This window comes from Embiotoca jacksoni, unplaced genomic scaffold, assembly GCF_022577435.1.
Source record: "Embiotoca jacksoni isolate LCO1_2020_lvr unplaced genomic scaffold, fEmbJac1.0.p SCAF_11, whole genome shotgun sequence".
Taxonomy (NCBI): Eukaryota; Metazoa; Chordata; class Actinopteri; family Embiotocidae; genus Embiotoca; species Embiotoca jacksoni.
In genome coordinates this window covers 9253475-9278905 of record NW_027185241.1, presented here as the reverse complement: position 1 = coordinate 9278905, position 25431 = coordinate 9253475, and the positions used below count along the sequence as shown (strand labels likewise).

Below are 25431 nucleotides of genomic sequence, written 5' to 3'. Positions count from 1 at the left end.
TGGAATTAAAAAGCAATGATTTCATGATGGCTCCATTTAAAGTGTTGTAAAGTTTGTAAAGTTATACTCGGATTGCACGTCTCTCCATGACCTATTATTGGTCAAATTACTCACTAAACATAGAGCATGAGACTAAACTAATCAGCTGGAGAGAGCTGATACGACTGGAGCATGCTGTATGTATGCAGGAGGAAAGTGAGACCTGTCTACACCTAGAATATATGCGGGCTAGATCAAAAAATAAATTGGCACCATTGCAAACACTCTAACTGAGTCACCAGCTGAGCAGTTTAAACAGAGGGGGGCAATACTAAATATAAACACAAGCACATGTAAAACCACAATATTAAAATACAGTATGTTGCAATAGACACATGTATGTGGTACATAGCATGTGGTTAAATCTCAAAGCAACAATTTTCCCTACTGATGCTGAGCTCTTCTTTATAAGCAAAATAAACAACAAAGCCCCTCTGTTAATATTCAGGTCAGTCTTTCACTGCCACTCTTTATCTAACTTAGAGTATTTACTGTGTTATGAGCACAGCTGATGTCATATTTTAGTCACGTATGCAGATCAAGTGACACAGGGTGCTTGGTCTGGTGTTGATAACAATAATAGTCACATTTAATTGCTTGAGTCTAACATTTCAAATAATTGCCTCAAGAAAAAAGGAAACCTTTCCTTATTAAAGGTTGGTGCTACAAATAGATGTAAGGCTATTTTTCTCATTAATCAATGAAACATCATGCAACAAGTTAGCTGAGCACGATACCTTCAAGGTTCGATCAAATTGAGTAATTTGAACAGGCTTCACACAGGGCTAAGCTAACTTGTGTAACGATATTTCATTATTTTTGGCAATTTTATTGACCACACAATTAAAAGAAAAACACTTGTTGCTTCACCCATGTGGATTATGGAAAGAGAAGGAGGCATATTTGTTTTATTGGTTTGTATGGTTTTTTTTTATCTTGCCTCAGAAGGAAGCTGTATTTATTTACAGATGTGTATCTGTGGTTGTATATGCCATGATAAGACATTTAATCTCTTACATTTACGTTAAGGGAATATATAACAATAAAGACATTGTATGTGTATTATATGGTGTAATTTGGTTTACTTAATTATGCAGTGTTTTGGTCCCAAATGGGATGGATGGGCATCTCTGTTCAGAATGTAAGAGATTGTTTCATACTAATGAAATACACTCAAGAGAAAACAGGGAATCTGATGAGAAACTGTCTCTGCCTGAAAGCCTTGTGAATGTTCCATTATACCAGAACCTTCTGTTTGCCAAGTCAGGAAATGCCCATGCTGGTTTGATGAGACAAACATCCATAGAAATGCAGCATTTCGGCAGGGTGCTAATTTGTCATGCCCCGCCACAACATGCAGAATGTATAGGAGGGGGGCATCCAATCCCATGCTGGCTCTTTGGGGGTCATTATGAAGGGGGAAAAAAAAAATCACAGCAATATAGACAGACAGAATGAGATGGATTCCTGCATTAAGTGGATGAGGCCCTCCTCACTACAGGGCTTGGGTTACACTACAGTCTTATACACATATGGACTTCTTTGTCCCACATTCTCTCAGCTTTTTCATGAACCCCACCCCCCCTTCCTCTTCTCCCCCCCCCCCCCCCCCCCCCAAAAAAAAAACAAAAAAAAAAACCCTAGCTGTGTTAGCTAAAAGCGATGTCCAGTCTTGGACCATCTTACTGGACCCTACAGCTCTCAATATCAGAGAAAGCTAACCATGTCATCTCATCTCAAACATGGCTGTAGTCCTTACTGTAGGATAAATAAACTGCAACAGTGATCAGTTCTTCTCAGGAGCAGCCACATAACCAGGAAGGAAACATTTCCAAATGGACAGAAGGTCCTTTGGATATTTCTAGTGTTAATTTCTACTGCCTTTTTCAATTCATTCTGATGCAGCACAATGTCTCCATCTTTCCTAATAGTGATCCTGGAACGTCTAGCTGACACTGGACTCCATGCTCCCGGGTTTCTGTGGACTCGACACTTTCCAAAGATAACACGGGCCAAAGATTTCCACTCACGGGCAGGCTGAGGCCCTACTGAGGCAAACTGCCTGATGGGGAACAGACCAAAATGAGCAGGCCCATCTCCTAAGATGCATAGCACAGTACTATCCGATATGCCTTCAAGGTTTACAGTTAGTCGATACAGATGAGAGAAACAGGGACCAACAGCGTGAGAAGAGTGAGTTGTGTGGGTAAAGAAGCAGACACATGAGGCGCTGCTGGTTTGATGATATGTTACCAAAGATAGAATAATAAGGATGTTATCAGGTACAAAAAGGCAAACAAATCAAGTGCATTTTGTCACCATACTATAAATCTTCTATAATAGCTCCTGTTTCTCATTAACTCTCTGTTTCATCTAGATGTATATGTCTGTGATATATTGTCCCTTTCTATTATGCAGAGGTAAATTGATATTTCCAGGAAAGGCTTGTCCCTCTGCGAGGGCCTGGAAAGCCCGGCCTGGCGGTGTGCACAGTCATACACCACATGACGTCTTAGTAGGGGAACATTCCTCCATGTCTTTTTCTCTCCCTCTAAAACCACCTTTCTCAATTTAGAAATGGGGGGCACGAAAAGTGGTTTAGCGCAAAAACTATGGGGCAGCAGATTAATGCAAAATTAAGCCATGAAAAACCTGACATATGTGAAATGTCCCAGACTGGGAATGAAAAATAATTTCTCCTATTCAGGAACTTTCCACAGGAAGAAATACATGAGACTGAATTCCACTTAACCTCTTTCTCCTAAGTGCCAATGAAAAAGAAAGACACAAATTGTCAAACATTACCATTACCTAACAGAATCTCTCTGAGGGGAGCACGTATCTATGGTATGTCCAAAAGGTAATGTCTTGGAAGGAAGTCAATACAACTCATGCCAAAAAGTCTCTTTAAAATATTTTCTTTCCAACTATGCCCTACTAAACACCACAGGGGCAGGAGGACTGAAATGATGTTATGGCTTCAGTATTCAATGTAGCTTACAGGAGCTGGGATTGTGTCTTTTCTGCATAAATCACTTCATGGTGACAGGAGGTTGGTCTTCCAGTCAGTCAGCCGAGCCCCTACGGCTGACCTCTGGGGCGGCAGCTTCCCTCGAGCGTCAACCCAAACAAAAAGGGGTGCAGCCAGCTCCCATAGCTGAAGCTACAGAGGTCACACAGGCCTTTGCCAAACCATCCCCTTTCACCCTTTAGCATTTACACAATCAGCATCTTAGAGCATAGGCATCAAATGTAAAGAGAAGGGAAGAGAGAGACAGAGTCAGAACTGACCCTTGTGACCCTTAATATGTGTGCAGCTCATGTGTAGGAGGGTGTGGGATAATCCTGGTGAGCTGTGTAGTGGGGGTCTCCAGGTGGCCCAGAGGGTTAGACGGGGTTAACCCCAGTTGATCCTGACTCTCTTCTATCAAAAGTAGAATATCTACCCTCAGCTTGTCAAGGAAATCAGAACAATGTGGTGTGTCCATCTTGCAAGACAGCCACTGAAAATAGTTGAAATAGTAGAAGTCTTTCATGTTTACTTTCCTTGTACAAAAGTGCATCAGGAAAACAAAAAGAAAATCCCTGTTATGAAACCAAATGACTGGAACACTCCACTATTTCTTCATCTTTCTTTATCTACTCAAAGCCGTGCTTAAATTACACCTTTTTGGACATATTGTAATAAATACATAATGTACTTCTGCCCAAACTTTTCATTTTTTTAATACAACTCTTACCATTGTATGCCAAATTTGTTATATTAATTCCAGTAAAGTCAAATGAGTGTCTATCTCAGGACAAGCCTGGACAGGAAGACATGGCTGGTTGGCAGGTTTGGGTTAAACACTTCCTCTAAATGCTGAGACACAAAGGTCTCAGATGACAACACATGGCAGAGGGAGGGGTCTTCTTTAGTGTCAATTTAGGTAGTGGAGGCATGCCTGCAGCCTAAAACAGCTGACTGTGCCACAGCTAAGATACCGTCAGACGACAGTGTGAGACAGACAGGTGTGACAAAGAATTGTAGTGGACGTTGTCTAGGAAAGCTCCCCGAAACAGAAAACGTACATTTGTTAGAGGGACGATGACAAAACAGGACGGTATTCAGTTCACTGTGATACAAAACAAAGACGAGGAGCTAATTCTGATATTTGGAACGAGAGAATGTATGAAAAGCTCACTTCTTCTGCTCGAAAATGATTCAAAGAATCCTTTATTAAAACATTTGCTGATTATTTTTCTGTCAATCATCTAATCAGTTGTTTCGGCGCTTGTGTAATACATATATAATCTACACTGCCTCAGACTTAGTCGTGTTTTGTTTTGTTCTAGGCTTCATGTCAGGGCTTCAAATGTGCCTACGTGCAGTAAATTAGGGATTGGGAGTAAAAAGCTGCCAAGCACCATAAACGTTTTTATTAGTCACTCGTGGCTGGAATCGTGCTGGTCTGATCAGAATGAGATCAATGTGTTTGTGTGTAGAAAAGGCGGCGCAGACTGCTCTTGTCAGGAAGCAGGTGTGTGTGGAGACCAGCGAAGACCGTGTGTCGACTTTTGATGATGAGTCCGAGAAAGCTTTGTGTGTGCTTGTCAATTTTGGGCTAGACCAATGATGCACCATATATTTGTGTGTAGACACTAAATAATAAATGATACTAAGCATAAATAGGCAAATCCAAATACCCTTTAGTCTTGAAGCATGGCAACATTTTTTGTTTTTGTTTTTTTGTTTTAGTCATTGACAGAGACTTTGTTTGTTTAGTTGTAATAAAAGTGAAAAATTGGTCTGAAACTTTTAGTGTGTAAATCCAGTGTTGCAGCGTCAGCTGTTTTGCAACACTTTTTGCTCTGTGACTGGTGAACAGTGATTATAACCTCAGTTCAGCTGTTTCAGAGAGCTGATGTTTGTAGAGCAGAAAACAGATAAACAGAAGAAACCATACTTTTCTTCTTCCATGACTCTGATTCCAACACTGCTCCTGTTGCCTGCCACTGTAAGCTTTGCTCAGCTGCAGGGATGGAAAGTTAGGAGGGAGTCTGGGACTAATATGTGGTTCATGATGACACATAAGATGTGCAGTTACTGCATTCTTTGCACATAGTGTCCAACTAAAACTCAGATGATTGAAATCATGAGGCGCACCAAAGTTACTTGTCATCTTTGCCACTTCAGGTCAACTGTGGTGAATAGATGGATTCTGCACTTCCTGCCTGTCGAGACAAAAGTGACTTACCGCCTACAATAATAACTTTACTTTTTGCATAATTTAAAAGCACTGATTGTGTTTTGATTTAAAAATATCAGTAGTGCATGGCTACCACTTTTCCCAGGGCCTGCTGGAGTGTCCTCATGTCAACAAACGGGTGAGTTACGCACAGTTAATATTGCCTCTACTGACCATTATACATTATAGATGCCGCATTATGTTTAATGGTTGTCAGCAGACAGTCTGGATTTGATAGTGACCTTTCAGTGTATAGTAGATTTAAGAATAGTGGTGAGACCACTCAGCAAATGTTCCTTTATATGTCACTGGTGCATGCTTTAGTTGTTGTCCTTTGTATTAGCTCATCTGACTTAATGCACTGACCTTAAATAATATTACTCGCCCATCTCTTACTGTCATTGAGCTTCAACTTGTGAACACTCTTCTGCCAAACTGCTATAGAGTTGGAGAGTTCCTATTACTGTAAATTTGAGGACTTCAATCAGAGGCTGTATGCTCAATCACCATTGTTTTACTTCATTGGGTGACAGATAATGACCTACACATTATTTATTTGTTTAACTTCTTTATGTACCATTTCTTATGCATTCCTTTGTACAGATGAAGGGAGTGACAACAGTAACACCTGTACAATCATGTGATGCTTCTTTTCTAAAACCTTTGTGTAACATTTGTTGAATCTGTGTTGGGAAACTGCTGATTGAGGTACTTTGTGTTTCAGTGGTGTGCTGTTTAGTCCCTAAGCCTCTCCACTGAAAATAAAAACCAAAATAAGAAAAGAAAGATAACATAATGCAAAAATGGATACGGCAATCTATTTTGTTTAACAAACAGATGTTAACATATTGTGTTCACCTCTTGTTTTTTATCTGCGTGTCTGGGAACAGCAAATTCTAAATGAAACCCGATACAGTCTCTCTTAGCTTTGTGCTGAATCTCGCTAATACAAAAGGCATTCATAACAGAACAAGAAGAAACGAGCAGAAAGAACAGCCACTGATGTCATTAAATTCTGAGGTTCAGACACTGGGAGAGATTCATTTTTTACATTTCCAAACACAGAGATTAAAGGCTTATATTGAGGCTTTTATCTCATAAACAAGAAGCCTAAGCAAAACATTTTAGAGCTTTGTGTGTTCAATGATCCTTCAGTGACCACTGAGAAAACCCACCGTACAACACATCTGAATGGATCACAACAATGTCTGACATATCCACTGAAAGATGAGACTTAACTTTACACAGCTTTGACCACAATAGTGATGTAAACATGGCTCGCTTTCCTCGCAGCGTCAGGAAACATCACTTATGGTTTATACCAATCAAGATTTTCACTCCTTTTTAAAACGCAGACAAAGCAAAAGCAGACAATAATTATTTTTTTCTCACCACAGAGGCAGATCGGGTAGGCCGTTTATTCAAATGTAATTAGGACAGATTGTTTCCGCCACAAAATTTAACAATCTATTGTTAAAATTTAAGAACACTCAACTTGCAAATTCCTTCACTTCCCTCTCCATTAGAAGTCATAAAAGCTTTTTTGAGTCATGTTCATATAATTGCATGAGTGCCCTGCATTTGTAAGAAGCTTCACCGCCATGTGCAACATGCAGACACTTTGAATCCTCTTGTAACCTGCAGTTCACATGGAGCCATGTCAACTGCCCTACATGCCTGAAACGATAAAGTAGGCTTTTGGCCAAATTCACACAAGGCATTGGGGCCTTTCTCTTTTTTTTTCCTCTATCTATGGTTCTTTTCTTCTGCTTTGAAGAATGTAACAAAGGTTGTCCAGTCTTCTCCTGCTAAGGCCACTACGAGTGGTCCCCTTGAGAGCCATGGGTGGGCTGCAAGAGGAGATTCTCCTGGTGCTTGAGCTCTTTATTCCAACTGGGATCTCCAATCACCCAACAACGCCTGGAATGGAGGTGAGAGTATTTCAGTCCTAAATACGAACACTGAAGGTACTTATGTTGTTTTGACTTATTCTATTTACTTTGAGTTTGATCATCATATCATACATATATTGTGATTCTCTAGAGAAGTGTAATTTTGTATCTATAAAATATTTCAATGTTAACTTTTTGTACCCGTTATATTTGTATCAAATCCAAATCCAGATTATTATTTTTTTACATTTTACAGAACTCATAAATCTGCCCCCATTCACAGCATTGTTCAGTATAAACTCAATAGAAAATGACTTGTTGTAGGGTTCACAGTGAGAAGGATATTATGTTTCATTAAAGGCTCTACAATATAAATATTACTTATCCCTCCTCTGGCCTGTATTGAGCTTACATCAGCTCTCAAAATAACAACTGTAGCTGTTACTTGGCCTTGAACATGTTTGAAGATGATAAAGAGAGACAGATACCTGACAGCATGGCTAATATTTACAGTGGATCAAAATATGGTCGACGATATCCTTAATCATTCCACAGCTGCGTATCATGCCTCTATGTCTGGGTGGTTACACTGTTGTGAACCAGAACATGAGTGGACAGATTTCAAATCCTTAACACATCACCACGAAACGCCACATACTTTCTGCCTTAGCCAAATAACTCACAATGAATATGCATGAAGTTTTTGTTGGCCTGCAGCCAGTTACCACAACACAAAGTGAAACATGGGAAGCTGCAGGTGTTCAGAGCTCGAGCACAGCTCGAGTCATGGAGAGATAAAAAAAATAAAATAAAATAAAAAAATAAAAGGACACTGTTAATCTGCCTTGCTCAATGAAATAAAATAGCTACTATTAACCTGATAAAACAGAAACATAAAATCTGTCAGGTTCCTGTGACTCCATAATCATCATCGTCTAGTCATAAAGTCAGTGTGTGCCCAGGGATTGAGAGGATAATAAAACAGGGAGATGGAAAGGCAGAATGAAGGAGATACTACTGTTCCACACAACATGACAGCCACCAGTGATGGTAAAGATCTTTGGTTGTTGAAAGGGTCCAGAAAGCCTGATCAACATCAGCAACTAAGTTACACACTTTACTGTGACCACTGGTATGTGCACATTTGCCCTTTCACCTCAGACCTGAAACTTAAGCAGATATTGCACATAAAAATGTTGTGTCAAAGTCTGAAAGCCATCAACAGAGACCATTGAAATGCTCCGGAAAGCTTACGGCAATGAAGCAATGAGCTGGGCGAGGTGTGTGTGGCATTCACGTCTCAAGAGGGTCAGAACATCACTGTCCGAGCCCGAAGAAGACACGTCACGCCAGGAGCACAACCGGGTGTGCTTTTTCTTGGACATTTAGAAGCACTGTGAATTCATCTTTCAGGGTCAGACCGTCAACACCGAGTTCAGCTCTGTTCTGAGGCAAAACATTCCGCCTCGTCTACAGCGCGATGGCTTATGGGTTCCTCAACATGACAACATGCATTGAAAACAGGTGAGTTTCTTGCCCCGATACAACCCAATCGTTGCTCTTCAACACCCCTACTTGCTGGATTCGGTGACTTCTCTCTGTTCACCCTTTTGACACTTTGCAGGAGATTCAGAGCGAATCACAGATGGTGCTTAATACACTTACAGACCAGGACTTCCAGGGAACGTTCCACGCTTTGCAAGAGCACTGGGAGCAGTGTAGCGATACACAAGAGGACAACATGAAGGGAATGCCGGCTAGATGTAATCAGGTGCAGTTTTGTTATTTTAGGTGCAGTCTCATAACTTTTTGATCACACCTTGTCAGTGGCTGTCACATATTCTCCCACAATGGTGCTAATCTCACCAGACCAAAACAGCAAACCTCCACCACTTTAATGAGGGACATTTCGAGTCCAGTGTCCAAACTCGTATTATGCAAAAATGACTGTCACATCCGTCTAAACTCAGATGCAATTTTTCCAGCAGATGTCAGCTTAAAAACGAAATCAATCTCAGCACATGAATGTGACAAAAATCCAATAAATCCCCCTTTAAACAAACCAGCACTGGTAAATGGTTCAGAGTTACCCAGCTGTGGCAACACTACTTAAACCAAGGTGAGAGAAGAAATAACAACTGTGTTTCATACAACAGTGGATGAGTGACAGTTACTGTAACGACAAACAGAGAAAATGTGAGGTGTTTTGGCTCGCTTAAGCATTTCTCATATTCTCTTGATAGATGCAGGGGAAAGAGACGTTTGCTTACAAAGAAAGTGACATCAAAGCTGAGGGAAAGAAAAGGAGCCAGCATGACATGCGAGGGAGGATGTGAGATGAATTCCATGGCACACTAGGATTTGGCTGAAGGCCAGTGTGGTACTGAGGTAAAGGTCAGGGTTTTTTGTTTTTTTTCTAGTAAATACTGACACGCAGATCCTTCCTGCCATATATCATAACCTCAAACTCAAGTCTCAAATGTGACAGAGATGATGAATTAAACACCATCTGAAACTGCTAAAATTTCAGGGACAGATGATATATGGTGGTGTACGTCAACACGCTGAAACACGCTGAAATCTATCAGTAAATAGAAAACAATCCAGCCTCTTGTCAGTGCAAATTAATATCAGCTGGTTCAGTCCCAACTGATGGCCTATAAAAAGGTGTCTCATTACCAAGGTGTCACACAAGAAACATCTCATGATGGGTAAAAGCAAAGAGCTCTCTCAAGACCTTGCAGCCTTATTGTTGCAAAACGTACTGATGGCATTGGTTACAGACACATTTCAAAACTTCTGAATGTTCCAGTGAGCACTAATGGGGCCATAATCAGGAAGTGGAAAGAACATCATTTCACCATAAACTGGCCACGACCAGGTGTTCCTCGCAAGATTTCTGACAGAGGAGTGAAAAGAATTAGCAGAAGAGTTGTCCAAGAGCCAAGGACCACTCATGGAGAGCTTCAGAAAGACCTGGAATTAGCAGGTACAATTGTTTCAAAGAAAACAATAAGTAATGCACTTAACCGCCGCGGCCTGTATGCACGCTCACCACGCAAGACTCCATTGCTGAAGAAAAAGCATGTTGAAGCTCGTTTAAAGTTTGTTGCACAACATTTGGACAAGCCTGTGAAATAGTGGGAGAATATAGTCTGGTCAGATGAGAGCAAAATTGAACTCTTTGGATGCCATAACGCACACCATGTTTGGAGGACAAATGGCACTGCATATCACCCTAAAAACACCAGAACCAACAGTGAAGTTTGGAGGTGGGAACATCATGGTGTCGGGCTGCTTTTCAGCATACGGTACTGGAAAACTTCACATAATTGAAGGAAGGATGAACTGGAAAAATGTACCAAGACATTCTTGGTAAAAAATCTGCTGCCATCTACCAGGATGATGAAGATGAAACGATGGTGGACATTTCAGAAAGACAATGATCCCAAACACACAGCCAAGGAAACTCTCAATTGGTTTCAAAGAAAGAAAATAAAGCTGCTAGAATGGCCCAGCCAATCACCTGACTTGAATCCAATTGAAAATCTATGGAAAGAGCTGAAGATCAAAGTTCATAGAAGAGGCCCACGAAACCTTTAAGATTTGAAGACTGTTTGTGTGGAAGAATTGGCCAAAATCACACCTGAGCAATGAATACAACTGGTTTCTCCATACAGGAGGCGTCTTGAAGCTGTCATTACCAACAAAGGCTTTTGTTACAAAGTTTTAAATAAATATCAGGAAGCGTGTTCAATACTGTTTCCCTGTGTCATTTCACATTATTACATGTAACTTAATTTCTGAATTAATTTGTTTTGGTTTCTTTCTATGTATGGCTTACTCGGGTTGTTACCAACATCTGGTGAAAATGTCACGTCAATAGCACCTTTGGAAATATATTTACTGAGAATAATAGTGACGTGTTCAATACTTATTTTACCCACTGTAACAGGATTTAATTGTGTCAATTAAATCATTCAGATAAATACAGAGAACAATTTATGTATGAGTTTTCTCAGTCTGCTCTTTCTTGTCCTCTATCTAAGTACACAGAGCGAGGGTGAACACAGGCTGTGCAGAGGCACCTCAAACCTCAGCTCTAGACCACAATAGACCCCTGCAAAAATACAAACAAACAATTCTGTGCGGACAACAAATGGATGTTGGTTCATGCAAAAAACTAAATCCAAGATTTATTCCAAATTTTCCTTGCTGCCCACAGTCAGTTGTTTAAAGTCTGTGGTCACTGAGGTTACACACCTGTCCACTTCAACAAGGACTGCTGCAGTCTCCCACCAGTGGTGAACCTCAGAGTGGTCCGCTTCACATGCCATCCACTCTTAGCCATCCACTCTTAGCCCTCCGCCTAATGCATCATGATGCGCCTCTTTGAAAAGCCCCATTCTGTTATTAGTTGTACCAATTTCGACCTATCCATCATCTGTTTTTCTGACAAGAGGTTGGCTTATTGCCAGAAGAGAAAGGAGACAAATAAAAGAGATAAAATATAATTTACTGCACTGAAATGCAATAATTAGGTTTTCCTTGTTCTCCACAGGGATTCGCTTTTGTCCACTGGTCAGACTGCACACTCACACTCCTGCCTCAGTCATGCAAACACGGCAAAAAATAAAAAATACTCCCCTCGTGGATGAACATGGAGACAGCTCCCTTCTTTTCGGGATGGGTGAGGAGCAGCGCTGAGGGGCCTTACAACTAGAAACAGATGGCTTCTTAATATGTGCATGCCTTTGAATGAGTAGTGGATATGAGCATATGAGTGTGCTTATTTGAATTAATGTTATAGTAGTCTGCAGCTTTGTACAGTATGTGAAGCAAATCTCCAAAAAAAAAGAGCCCGCAATTAGATTTAATCAGACCAAAAAAAAAGGAAAATGTTGCATTTTTAGTAGCAAACTCATAGAGATAAAGTAGCAAATGAAGGGAAGCATTGTACTGCACTGTTGTGCATAAATTACACATTAATCTAAGCTATGGTGTTATCTCACTACATGTGGCTGCTGGGCTCATGATCACACAGAAAGACTATATAAAAAAAGCAGATAGAGCTAAAGTGTGAGTTGAGTGACACCATCAAGCCTTCTAATGATCTAGTTTTGCTATCAACTGTGATTTGAAGGGCCAAACCTCTTCCTCTCACTCTTCTTGTTTACTGCCTCAGATTTCTCTTCTTTGGCCCAGTCTTGTTTAGCTTGGCCTCTCGGGGAGACTCTAAGCCCACGATCCCATTTTGGGGTGTCTTCAAGTCCATTTGATCTTTCTCCGTGTCCCACAAGTGCCACGTGATATGTGTTTTTAATTATTCCCCTCTTGCTTGGCACACCCCAGTCGTACAACTGTGACTGGATATTTGATTTTATTGCTTTAATGTGACTCCAAAGTGCGATGTGATTCTGTGGATCATCTGTATATGCATACACTGACAGAGACTAATCCAAAGTAGATAGGAAAGTAAGGCTGAGTAGCAAACTTTAATACTTTTATGGCACCAACTGAAATGACTTGTCATTCGTCACAAAATTTTGATTCGTAGGCCACATACACAGTCAAATATTTAAGTTTTGAACCACATCACTTTTGCGAGGCCTTATTTCACTCTTTTCAAACAAAATTTTGGCCACACACCTGTCTGAGTTGCGTGAGCTGCAGTAACTGGAGACTTGTTTGCGTGCAGTCGGCTAGTTTGAATCTTCAGATCGTATGTGAGAAGTTTAAGGAACTTCAGTAAATTGTAGTATTGAGAGATAAATGATCTACACTTACATAGCGCTGCATCACCTTCACGGTCTCAAATCGCTAATAGTTTACATGTAAAATGTTTACCAGATAGAATTAAACCTATAGAAAACGACCTGGATTACAATATCCTACTCAAACTGCATGGAAAATAACAATTTGCAGCATTGTGGGTAATATAATTTGGTTTGGTATTGAAAAAAAGTAGCGTTCCGTAACCAGTATTGACGTTAAAGTGTCAGTATGAGTAATTACAATTTTTGAACGACACTCAGTCCCATGATGAAGCCAAATAAATGCATCGATATATTTGCTTTATATTACCTGAAATAATAATGTTAACCGAGTGCAAAGCTGCATCTATGACCGTAATTAAAGCCTTTGGCTCTTTACAAAATGATAGCAGACATTTCAAGCTGATCTCAACCTTTAATAGGCAGTTTAATTACTGGAACTGTTTTTTTATGTGTGTGCACAAACGTGCTTATGGCTTAGTACGAACCTGGCAGAGTGCGTGGAAAAGGTAAGCACCGTGTTTGAGAGCACCGCAATAACCCGCAGGTGATCTTATCATTTAAAGTCAATGTGCTGACATCCTACACACAAAGACACATAACGCAATAACGCATTCATTAGATAAACAAACATTGAAAAAGCCCACACTCTGTAGTGTATATTTCCATGCAGCTATATTGTTAGCTGCCAGGAACTAATCTTCCAACATGGTTTGCAGAGAGATAATTGTAGAAAATGTACTGCTCATTGTCTTCCATTTTAACAACCACAGAGTTTGCAGTTGTCAACCTGAAGATCAAAACTACCAATTTGACAAAAATTATAGCATGAAAGAAAAACACAAGTCAACAGAGCGGTCACGATGAATCATGGCCCGAGCCCAGATTATAAGAGGTTGTAAAAGACGAGGCAGATAATCCAGTAAGAATGTGTCACCTCTGATTACAGCTGTCATTCCTCAGATGGGATCAGTGTGTTGAGAGATGAACCTGCTCTTAAAGGGGACTACCAACAAATTCCAGCTTTCAGATGGATGATTTTTACTTCTGATAATAATAAGTACTTGCTAATTTAAAAAAAAAAAAAAGAAGAAGTTAAGAAGTTTGTACCACCCACTCTAATTTGTGGTGTCTGACTGGAGTACAGCTGGCTCCATATAAAATGATTTGTACAAATATGACTGTGGCAACATCATTTTCTGGGGGATCAATGAGAATGTTCTGGATTGCAGTTGATAGCTTCACCGCATCAAATATTAGTTTAGCATTGCATAAATGTCATTAGCTGCCAGAGGAGCAGCTTCTGACCATATATGAACTCAAGAGAAGCTCATTTGGGGTCTTATTTCTTTACTTTGCGAGAGCTGCTTATGATTACAAAGCACATGTGATATTTGATCATTGTTAACTTGGTATCCTCATTTAAACATTCTGCGGCCCACTCTACAGTCTGTCTCCGTCTTCAGTCTACATACTATCACATCACGGCAACTCAGGCAGCTTCAGAAAATGCACATAAAAAGAGGACCTACTGTACTCGCAAACAATACTAAAATAAGCACGAGACTGCTTTAATCAGGCTCTCGATACCACATCTAGTCCACCGACAATAACAACAGCCCAACAATTTAAACAGCCTGTGGCAAATGCTAACACGCAGAGAGAGGGATGAGTTTATTTTCTAAATCCCGAGCTGTTGTGCTGACCATACAGAAACAAAGATCAAACCAACACCACTACTGGTTACTAGTGGAAAAAAAACATATCCATTTAAAAGTCATTTTCGTTTGTTCACCTTTAAAGAACTAATGCACAGATCAATAACTTGCAGCTTCATATTGCCCAGACCAGAGTGGGACAGCCTCATACTGGAAGCCACTCTCACCTTAAATGTTAATAAGTGCCATTAGGGCTTCATTTGCACTAGAAGTTAGTAGTTATAGAAGATAATTAAGCTGCATGCTGTGCAGAATACCCTGAGATAAAACTTTGTGTGTATGAGGTAGGCACTTTTAGTATACAGAGACTCTGGACTAACCCATTTTATGATTACAACAAATTGCTGTGCCAGAGCTGGATTGCTAAAAAGCAGTTTAATAAACCATTAGCTCTTTGGGTGAGACATTTCCTTCCTCCTCTTTGTGGCATACATTTCTGTCTCGTCCCGGCAGAGACATATGCATGTGAGTGCTAATGACTATGATTACGGATGCTTGGATTAGGCCTTGCTGTGGTTCATGACACATGCACACTGGAGTACTGACACACGCACGCACGCACGCACGCACGCACGCACGCACGCACGCACGCACACACACACACACACACACACACACAGGAAGTCTGCCCTGTGATGTGTAAATCTGGAGAAACCCAGAAAACCAGATAATATCAACAAAGAGATATACTACTTAATTAAAAATGGAAATACACGCAATGGCTTTTCCACAAAATAGTGTTAATAACACAGATTACAATACACACAGTTGTTACCAACTCATCAGTCACGTTCATGGAGGGGGCCTCTGGGATAAACAACGTGGGTGTGCTAATCTAGCACTCACTCTTAGTGTTAAAGTCACTCTGACGCCTCTGTACATTTTTTTTACTGGCCCTTCTCCAAAAGGCAATTTATTGGAACAAAAGGGCAGCTTTCTTTTCAATACATAACATCTCTCATCATAGAAAGACAAAAGAGTATCCCCAGCAAAAGATACAGAGTCACTGACAGCAATGGGGAATCTTCTTTGGGGACACTGTGGTCTCAGAGAAATCTTTAGTTCCTTAACACAGAGCAAGTGCACAGTCTAAAGAATACCATGCCATTTGTCTTTGGAAGACTAACGAATAATCTCCTATGCGAAGCAGGAAAATCACCCAGTAATTCCCAGTAACTCATGGGGCTACAAGGTAAGCTCACTAGTCAGATAAAATTTGGCTCAAATGTCTGCACAAGTCACAGTAAAGGGTGACCACCGCAGCTAGGGGAAACAAATCAGCTAGCCACACAGGCACTCACTGAGGGGGGGACTGGAGAAGAGCAACAGGTGGCTGTCTACTTAGAGAAAAAGAGGGTGATCATCCACTTAGAGAAGAGCAGCAAGTCTGTCTGCTACTCCCCAGGCTCCACTAAGCTGAGCCGAGCACCAGCAGGAGAAGACAATAATGTAAAGCCACTTCAGAGTAGTGTTCAGCAAAATATTCACAAGTACAGCCATGTTAAACATGTGACCCCCCCGTTACACCAGCCAATCAGAGAGTATCTCCTAACAATATTATCAACAACATAAATTTAGCAATGTATGAAATTATATACAATAGGTTTACTGTATCAATTACATAATTACAGTGTCAAAAGCATTCAAGAGAAGTTTTCTTTGTAATCAACATGTGCAAACTTGACCTCACAAAGTTCAAGCAAAAGCCATCTTTCTCATTCCTCGTGTGTCTCACCAATACTTTAATGAGCCGTCATCGCAGAACAATCTCCACTGGAGTTTCCAAACTTTTCCATTACACGTCATAGATTAGCAGGTACAATAAATAACCAGAGGACTATCAGAGACAGTTTTCAGATCATGCTGACTGAAGTTCAATGAAAAATTATCCGTGAATTTGGTTTACTCTAAAGCACTACAGGAAAAACAACCAAATTTAAAATATGACAATTTACAGCCTAATCTTTGCAGAAATTGGGTTATGTTTTCACTTGAAGCATGTAGAGGGAGGACCATGCGGGCGTCTTCACGAGAGAATATGTGCTCCTCCATGTTCTGCTGCTGACAACCATAATGCTCTTTGGAAACAACCCTACTGTTTTAAAGGCTTCTGTATTAATTTCTTAAATTAAACATGCATTGAACAAGGGAGCAAAACAAACAACAGCTACTTATCAGTTGCATCTTTCCACAACGATGCAGAAAAAGGGAGCCTGAGTAATTAAACCAAAATCTGACAGAGTACATTGCAGTTAGTAAAAGCTTAGGCATCCTCAATTAAAAGCCAACTTCTGGAACACATTGTGTGTATACGTGTCTGCACGCGTGCTGAGTGCACACGTTTGCATATGTTTTCACTCAGCCCTTTGTGCTAATTCCCACACATTACTCAAGGACACCAGGAGGCCCAATTAAACAAGGTGACAGAAAACAGTAACTCTGAAAACATAAAATGTTGCTCTGTTTGCAACGTGTTGTTGAAATGCTGTTAATTGTCACTCAAATCAAGATTCTTGGCTCCTTCCTGCAATTGCCACTGTGCGAGTTTAACAAGCACAAAACTAAAAAAAGTCTACTACTGATAGAGGTAATTAAAGCTCACCTCACTTCTGATATAGATTGAGGAAGATAAATGAACCATCAATAGCGTGAGAGGAGACAAATATACAGTGAGGAGAACAGTACAATTTATTACTCACCAATGCAAGCATGAACTCTGACTGATAGCTGTGTTCGAAGAATAATGCCGTGCTTCTTGCCTCTCCTATGAAGAAAAAAGAGAAATGGAGAGAAATGAACATGTTATGAGGATATTAGGACCATTATGATAATTTATAATTGTTTTTATTTTTATTTGTGTATAGGCTTAATAGACAAACACAGCTGTATCAGGATAAAAAAATTAAAAAAACAGAATGATTGTCTGTTCAAAGGTGACAAATGATCTTCAAACTAAAGTATTTTTTCAGCAAATTATACCATTTAGTTGTATCCAAATCTAGCAGGGAACAGAACAGGGGAAAGGTCTTCATAGGTGAAAATGAAGGATGGGAGCGGCTCAGAGGTCAGCTCCGCCTCCTGTGTTAATGGAGATATGCTAAGACCCTATCACCATCCTGTCAAGTACTTACAATGTCTGAAAGACACCCCAAAACAAAAGACAACAACAATGAACCCTGATTCTATTCAGTCGTGAAAGTGAATGTGAGAACAGCGCAGTTTGTATTCTTACTAAAGATAATTTGCCTACTTTGAGGCACACTCTCTAATGTGTATGTGTGTAAAATCTGAAGTCTGTAAAAGTTCCTGTTTTAGAGTATAAGTCTTGAATTAATGTTTATTTAGTGTCAAAAAACAAACAAACAAACATGAAAATACCTAATCCATGGATGTGTGAGTCTATTTCTCAATACTTTCCAGGTTTGTCTTCCCTGCCTGTGGCACTCCCAAACTCACTCATTAAACATGTTACATGCAGTACATAATCACTACTTTCAGTAATATTCTCAAAGAGTTGGGGGTTGTAGTTGTCCTGTGTTTTAAATTTTGCTTATGTGTGCCAGCCTTTTGTTTTTGGATCCCAGTTCGGGCCTTTCACCTCCCAACTAGCCGAGGAAACATACAAACAAACCAAGTAGACACAAATGTAGACAAGAGCACAGCAGGTAGAGTTGCACAACACCCCCCCCCCCCCACACACACACACACACACACACTACCCTTCCTAATTCGGCTCACTGACAAATGGGCTTTTATGCCGCCTGCACAAAGGTTGTGTGATTGTTCAAACCGGCGGAGCGCCAGCAGCAGACTGTCATTGTTAGTGACCATCAGGCAGCAGTCTGACAGAAAGAGGAAAAAAAAAAAAAAAAAACTATCAGCACGGGAGGCCACAAACAAGCAGCGTTACTGCATAACGGCTCCACACACCGACACAGACATGCTGACATCTCTCCTGTCCCGACCACCAGCAAGTGGGAGACAGCGCCGATAAGCACACAAACAGACTACGTAGCAGGAGAAGTCAGTTTATGCTCACTGTTTATAATACGTTATAATATCCAGCAACAAGCTGAGGCGACACAGGAGCAACATCTGTCAACATGAACCTTCACTAAGGAGACGAGACAGCCAACAGGAACTTAATCCTCTGTGATGCTGTCGAGGCAAATAGGTAACTAGAGCCATTTTGTCACGAATGTCTGCTTTCTGTCTGCTTCGCTGCAACAGTATCCCTGTGCTTAACCAAGACCTGAGGCAACGCAGGCCAACATACTCATTATCAAATTAAACAAACGTGCATGGAATAGAATTGAGGTTTTCAGACCCCCCTCGGCAATTAAACATGACAATTGGACACTCCCACAGACAGTGCTTCAGGCCCATAAAAAGTGGAGCCTGAAATTACAGAAACAATCAGAACTTCAAGGAATGTCAGCCAAATAACAAATTGGCATCATGCTGGCACATAATACCGACTGAATTCCTTGGTCCTCTCTTGGTCGGTATGTTCCTCTGTGCCAGAATGTTCTGGTTTCTTCCAGCGATGGTACTGCATAATAAACTTAAGCCAAGGTCAAATTAAACCCAATTCATCATGTCCAACATAATTGTGAAATACTTTGCTTTTATAATCTCATGAAATGAATGAATGTGACCTCTACCTTAAACAATGACTTCCTACTTACATCATACCTGACCATTACCCAAGGCAAATAGTCACAAGTTGATTGCTCTATAAAAGATTAAATAAAAACATGTGCACATGTTTCTTTAGTCTGAACATTGAAAGGGGGAGTGCACAATAAACATTTTCTCAATAGCATAAATCTGATCTTCATCATCATCATTTTGCCTATCGAATGTTACACACAGGAATGCAGCTGCGGAGAGAACAAATGTACCTGGTGATTATATGTGCTGCATTATTGTATTTTCTATTCGTCGCCCTTCACTGCTGTGTTGTACAGAGCAGCAGCAGCAGCAGCAACTGGACCAGTGGATGCCTGCCAGCTCCCTGCTCTCTGGCTTTATCTGAGGGAGCATTACTGGCCCTGTTTATAAAACAATACTAAATGTGTACCCACAGAAAGTGCATACGCATACTTGGAATAGAGTAAAGCCAGTATTTCCCCTCAAAGGCCAATTAATGCCAGACATGAAGGCCCCACAGAGGTCTACTGACTCAGCACCTCTTGGACACCCCTGCATCAATGTCTATAGGAGGACCTCCAGAGCCTGAAGTATGCCAGGTGGGGGCTCAGATTATTGACAAGGTCCAATTCTCTCAGAGCTGCTTCACTAACCATTTACCAAGTCTAATACCCACACATGCACATATATACACACAACCACATAGGCATAAACACTAAAGGATCACCAAGCTGCTCCGGTCTGTTAATAATACCCTTTAACTGCAAACACAGAGGGGACAACTGGTGTTTTATTTCCCTCCTTGAAGTTTAAGTTGTTCTGTGTTTGACAATTCCTCTGGTTCTCTTCAAATGCACTTTTTTCCCTTCAAATGAAAATCTTGTGTGCTGCGAGCGTCTACGAAACAATGTCCAAGTGGGTCAGAAAAAAATTTAAATAATGAAAGCAAAGCTGTCCTAAGAGAGATGAAAGGATATGATGAGAAAAGGCTGAATAGTTGAGGCCTACAGAGCAAGAGCAGTTGGATTTTAATATGCCTCACTCTTAAATGGTTATCAAACACATCAAAAACACTCAATAAAACTAGGAAGAGCATTTTCAGCATAAAATTGTTGGTTTTCTAATATAAATTATATGTACAAGGGCAGTGAAATGCTCAGAAGTGAAATGCTGAAAATGTTCACATGCTGAATCAATTGTGCAGTCAATAACAGCACTTGATGTTCAAGAGAAGCCACGGAATATGTCCCTTTGAGGACTTTTATATCTTCACTAATCATATGACAATCAATGTCACATATGAGCAAAAAAGCTGAATACATAACTCCACACAAGTTCAATACATTTTTCCTGCAATATTATAACCAAGTTCCACTGAAATGCTACAACAGGCTCCCACTCTTTAATTCATGTTATCCACTAAAATATTCTGAGGGCTATAAATGTCTATACGCACACGCCAGGCCATCTGATCCTAACAATGTCCCGCTTTCTCAGGGCTACAAATGCAGGACATTGTGTGTATGTGATTCAATCTATCATAGCTTGAAACCTCAATGACGACGCAGACCACCTCAAAAGGTGCAGATCAATGTTTGAGCACATGTTTGGGCTACATGGTCAGTTTACAACCTGAAGTGAGGCCATATCAGTGATGGGACGGGGGATTTACGAGTCACAATCTCCCATAGCTGAGCTTCATAACACGGTGTGGAAGTGATTATGGCCCTTAAGCTCCCGTGACATGGATATCTCCTGGCTCTGCGGCACTCTGTCAGAGGATCATACTTTAATCTGATTGTAAAGACACTAGGTATGACACAGGCGCCTCAGGAATGTAACCTGTCATTAATATCAATTACAGATGGATTCAATTGCCAGTGATCAGGAGAGTTCAGGAACTCAGGCAGCACAGGAATATTGTACTGCTCTCTTTCCAAGGGGTAGGCGGCTTGGCCTCATAAAAAAATAGTGAAAGCATATGAAAGCATCATTTTGCTTGTTAACTGGAGTTGGTGCGAGGGTTTTCTTTGAGTTAAAAAAAAAAAGAAAAATGTATCAAACCTTTTCTGTAGGTTAAATGTTTTGGAGCTCCGACACGGCTGTTGATAGATCGTATGCAGTAAAAACAGAATGAAAAATGAAATAAATTGGAACAAGTAAATGTGAAATTCCTCATCAGACCTTTTATTAGCTCAATAACCATCAATTCAACAACACTGAGCAGTGGGGGATGTGATACTGGGCACATCAGCACCATAAAAAGCCAGCAAGCAGAACTGCCCTATTTTTTTTTTTTTTTTTTTTTTTTTTACAAAATAATTGGCTAACCACCTTCACCCCCAGCCTCCTCAGACAACACTGTGTGGTTTTAATGACACACATCCATACCAGCCCGTGCCAGCTGGCACCACACAGGCACTGGCAAGCTCTCTCTCTGTCGAGAGAAGAAGTGGACCACTTTCACCTCACAGCTTTCAATAGTCCCCCATAAGCTCCTAACAATTTCAGCTGGAACTGGGAAAGGACAGCACTCTCAATGGCCAATAGAAACACCAAGCCAGAGTGCAGCTTATGAATTCCAAGTTAGACAAATAAATGCATACATGTTTGCGGTCCAGCTGACCAGGAACTCTCATGCCAACCTTTGGTTTGTGATCATCTAAAGTGGGCGGCACATGAATGATATATCAATATACTCCGGAGTATGAGGAAAACATATATGGAGCCAATAAAGTGAATGCGACAGAAAGTGCATGAAACACAATTTGAGATTTTAAATGCTCTTTTCTTCCTTTAGAGTTCAGGAGTTATATCAAGAAAAAGTATCATCTAGCTACATATCAATCCCTCCAGTAAATCATGATCTTTAAATCACAATAACTAATGCAAATTCAGTCAGTCTCTGCATTATTTGTCAGTTTGAAATTTTACAAAATTCCCTAGATTTTTCCACATCCAATAGAAGCTCTGCCGAAGGCATTATGGCACAAAGTAAGCCTTCCCAAGCAAAACTTGTTTTATCAAAAAATAAACTCCTCATTTACAGTCAGCACGGCTATTCAACATCTCATCATTATCAAAACAAACCACATGCTGGTTGACAGAGAAAAAAAATGGCAAAACAGGAAGTGGCATAGTTGAGAATTAGGCAAACAATCGCCGCACTTTCCTGCATCAGTCTTATTATACAGTATGTGATAAAAGACACGAATTGTATCTTGTCGTAAAGTTGTAAGACATTGCACTTTTTTTTCAAAAAGCATTTAAAACACTTTTTGTCCTACAGGAGATGTAGCTTTTGTATTCTATATTACAGTCACAGGCTGTTTTGTAAATCTAGGCCACTTTTTTGACTCAGTATTATTTTTAAAGCTTTTTAAAGACTTGAACCCTTTGAACCAAAATATTTATTGCTATTTCTACGATGTGTAGAACACCAGTTACGAAGTTATTATACTGTTTTATTATTAGGTAGTACTTAAAAAAAAAAAAAAAAATAATCGAAATATTTCTTAGAAAAGTCGCTGCGAAGTCATGCCATTTTGAGCATAACAATCACAAAACTACAGTGGTTGAGGGCGAACAACTGTTGTTACCTCAGTGTTCTAAAGAGAACACCAAAGTAACTGTCAATTGAGATGAGGGTGATTACTCATGAGACGTGTTTATAACACAAGTGGTTTAGATTACATCATTGCTCCCACTCGACCTGAGAGGTATTTTCAGGGACAGTGAATGAATGAATGCCTGGAAACCCACAGACATTTAGTCTGTTACAAAAAGAGTACTTGTATCACTATAGAACTTAAAATGAACATATCAAACTCTGACTTCCTCCTCAGCACCATGTCAACATGACACACTTCAAAACATGTCTTTAACTTAGCAACAGCTTGTCGTGACTTATACACAGATAAAATAGTCGGTCCTTGCGTGATGGTTGAGGATGGTGTCACTAATATTTAATTAAATAGAGTTTTTCCTTTAAAATCTTAAAGTGCTGAAAGACTCTAGAAACTGAGAGCCCCCCAGGTGGAGTTACGCCAGCCAGCCAGCCCCCCCCCCAGTTCTTCAGCAGATCCAACCTCCTCCTGAGAGCAGATTTTGGGCAGCAGAGCTCAATCATCTGAGGCCCAGAAGAGGGATTGTTTCACTCATTCATCCTGGATCCAAATAGGTATCATTATGATTCAAATTGCTGTAATAGTATCAAATTAGGCAAAGGAATATAGCAAATAGAATATCAATATGTATCTCCATAGCCAAGGGTTTAAATACTGTATCTGTTCTGTCTTATCTCAATAGATTTTTTTTAAGTCTCTCAGCAAACAGTAATCATATTGAACTGATTACATCTGACTGTTAAAGCAGAGAAATATTTGGGGTGTTTTTAAAGCCAGATTGCTGTAATCAAACCTTTTAAGTCACTTACTCTTAAATAATTCACTTTTTATTTCTGATGGACGACAGCTCAATCGACCACACCAACATGAACAATCTATTCCTGGACAATCAGAGCCTGGCAAGCAATGTAGCGGGTTAATGACGTGTTTGCACGGAACATAACTGTCAAGTGTTACGTCATCTTTAACGACACGCATCAAGACAGCCGTGCATGCATTTTGCAGTTACTTAATTAGCTTACATTACATTATTGTATCCTGTATTGATGCCACTGCCAAGCAGTGCCAGTCCCTCTTATGTTTTCAGCCTGAGCTACCCTGGCACCCATCCCAGCAACACCTTTTGAAGTACAAGAAATATATGACCAACTTTTTATATCGGCATCTAATTATATTTCAGTCTTTACCTTTGGTACAGTTATGTTATTTTTCCTTTCAATGCGCTGCATAAGTGCATTTTATGGCTTTGGAAGTTTGGTGATAGTGAAGGAAAAAATAAAGACAAGAGACAGAGGTGGTTGTTATCTTACCCTCCGTCCTCCTGAAATCCCTCCAGTTCATCTCTCTGCTCAGCCAGGGTGGACTCCAGGTCCAAGTAGCTTCCATTATGGGACAGCTGAAGGGCGCAGTCATCGGGCTAAACAGGAAGAAGAAACAGTTCAAATGTATAAATGTATAATGAAAATGGCTAAAATCAAGTTAATCAGGAGACATTTAAGAGGATTTGATGCTGGAATACCATTTGAACCCTAAAACTATATGCCGGCTAGAAAAAATGGCCACAACATCCAGAGAATGAACTGCTGTTTCTGTGACACAAATGATGACCGGCTCCATCTTACATCCGGTGCAAAGCGTCGAAGCAGTTGTGATTTTTCCGTCCAGTGCCCACCTTGTTCAAAAAGCAAATATACTAGTGCCCATCTGAGCACCCATTGGCAGGTTGGTCTTAAAATGAGGTGTGGTCAGGTGGATATTTTTAATGCATTGCAATCTTAAACCAGTGGAACACAATTGCGCGACTGACCAACAAAAATCTGATCTGAAGTCATTGGCGCAGTGTTTTACTGTTATTTTTAGGGCACTTTATTAAGATAGCAGCTCACACCATGCAACAAAAACTAAAACTACAAATATTTCAATGTGAAAGATTATTTTTGTGTACAACAATCTGCTCATTCTTTGCACAAGCAGAACCATTTCCCCTGTACAACATTGTTCTTTCCTACCACTCAGAAAATCTACTGTTATAATATCAATCCGCCAAAATGCAACCACTTTTATTGGTTTATTTCATGTTACGGCCAAAACACACATATGATTAATTAGCAGACTAAGAGCCACCCTTTTGAAACAGGCGCCTTACTTGGCACCCAGATTATCTTCGGTTAAACTAGCAAAAGTGGAATTGGACACACCCTAAATGCACTCTCACAATGTGTTTTAGATCGTGTGCCTTGATCATCACAATAAAGCCCTGGTTCTTTATTTTCTTTTAAAACAGAATTACAGTCATACAATTCCATAACTACATGCAAAATAATTACAATGCAAAACACGGAAAACTTGCATTGCTGAAATCACCACTCTATACTACCACTCACGTACGTTTTGTTTTGTGCCAAAAAACAATGACACTTTACATAAAGCATAACTTATTTTTTGGGGTCAATGTGCCATATGCGCAGTGTATTTTCGGTTTTGTGCAGTCTGCAGTGGAC

At 40.2% G+C, this 25431-nt stretch overlaps 1 protein-coding gene across 4 annotated transcripts in view; it reads right to left on the bottom strand.

Moving 5' to 3' along the window:
- The window catches only part of fhod3b (formin homology 2 domain containing 3b), an 85455-nt gene that overhangs the window by 54737 nt on the left and 5287 nt on the right, over positions 1-25431 (bottom strand). For all 4 annotated transcript variants that reach the window (XM_069142993.1, XM_069142994.1, XM_069142995.1 and 1 more), the window contains exons 2-3: positions 24241-24347; positions 17351-17415 (exon numbers count right to left, since the gene is read on the bottom strand). In XM_069142993.1, coding sequence (XP_068999094.1) covers positions 17351-17415; positions 24241-24347 — 172 coding nt within the window. The remainder of the gene's footprint in view (positions 1-17350; positions 17416-24240; positions 24348-25431) is intronic.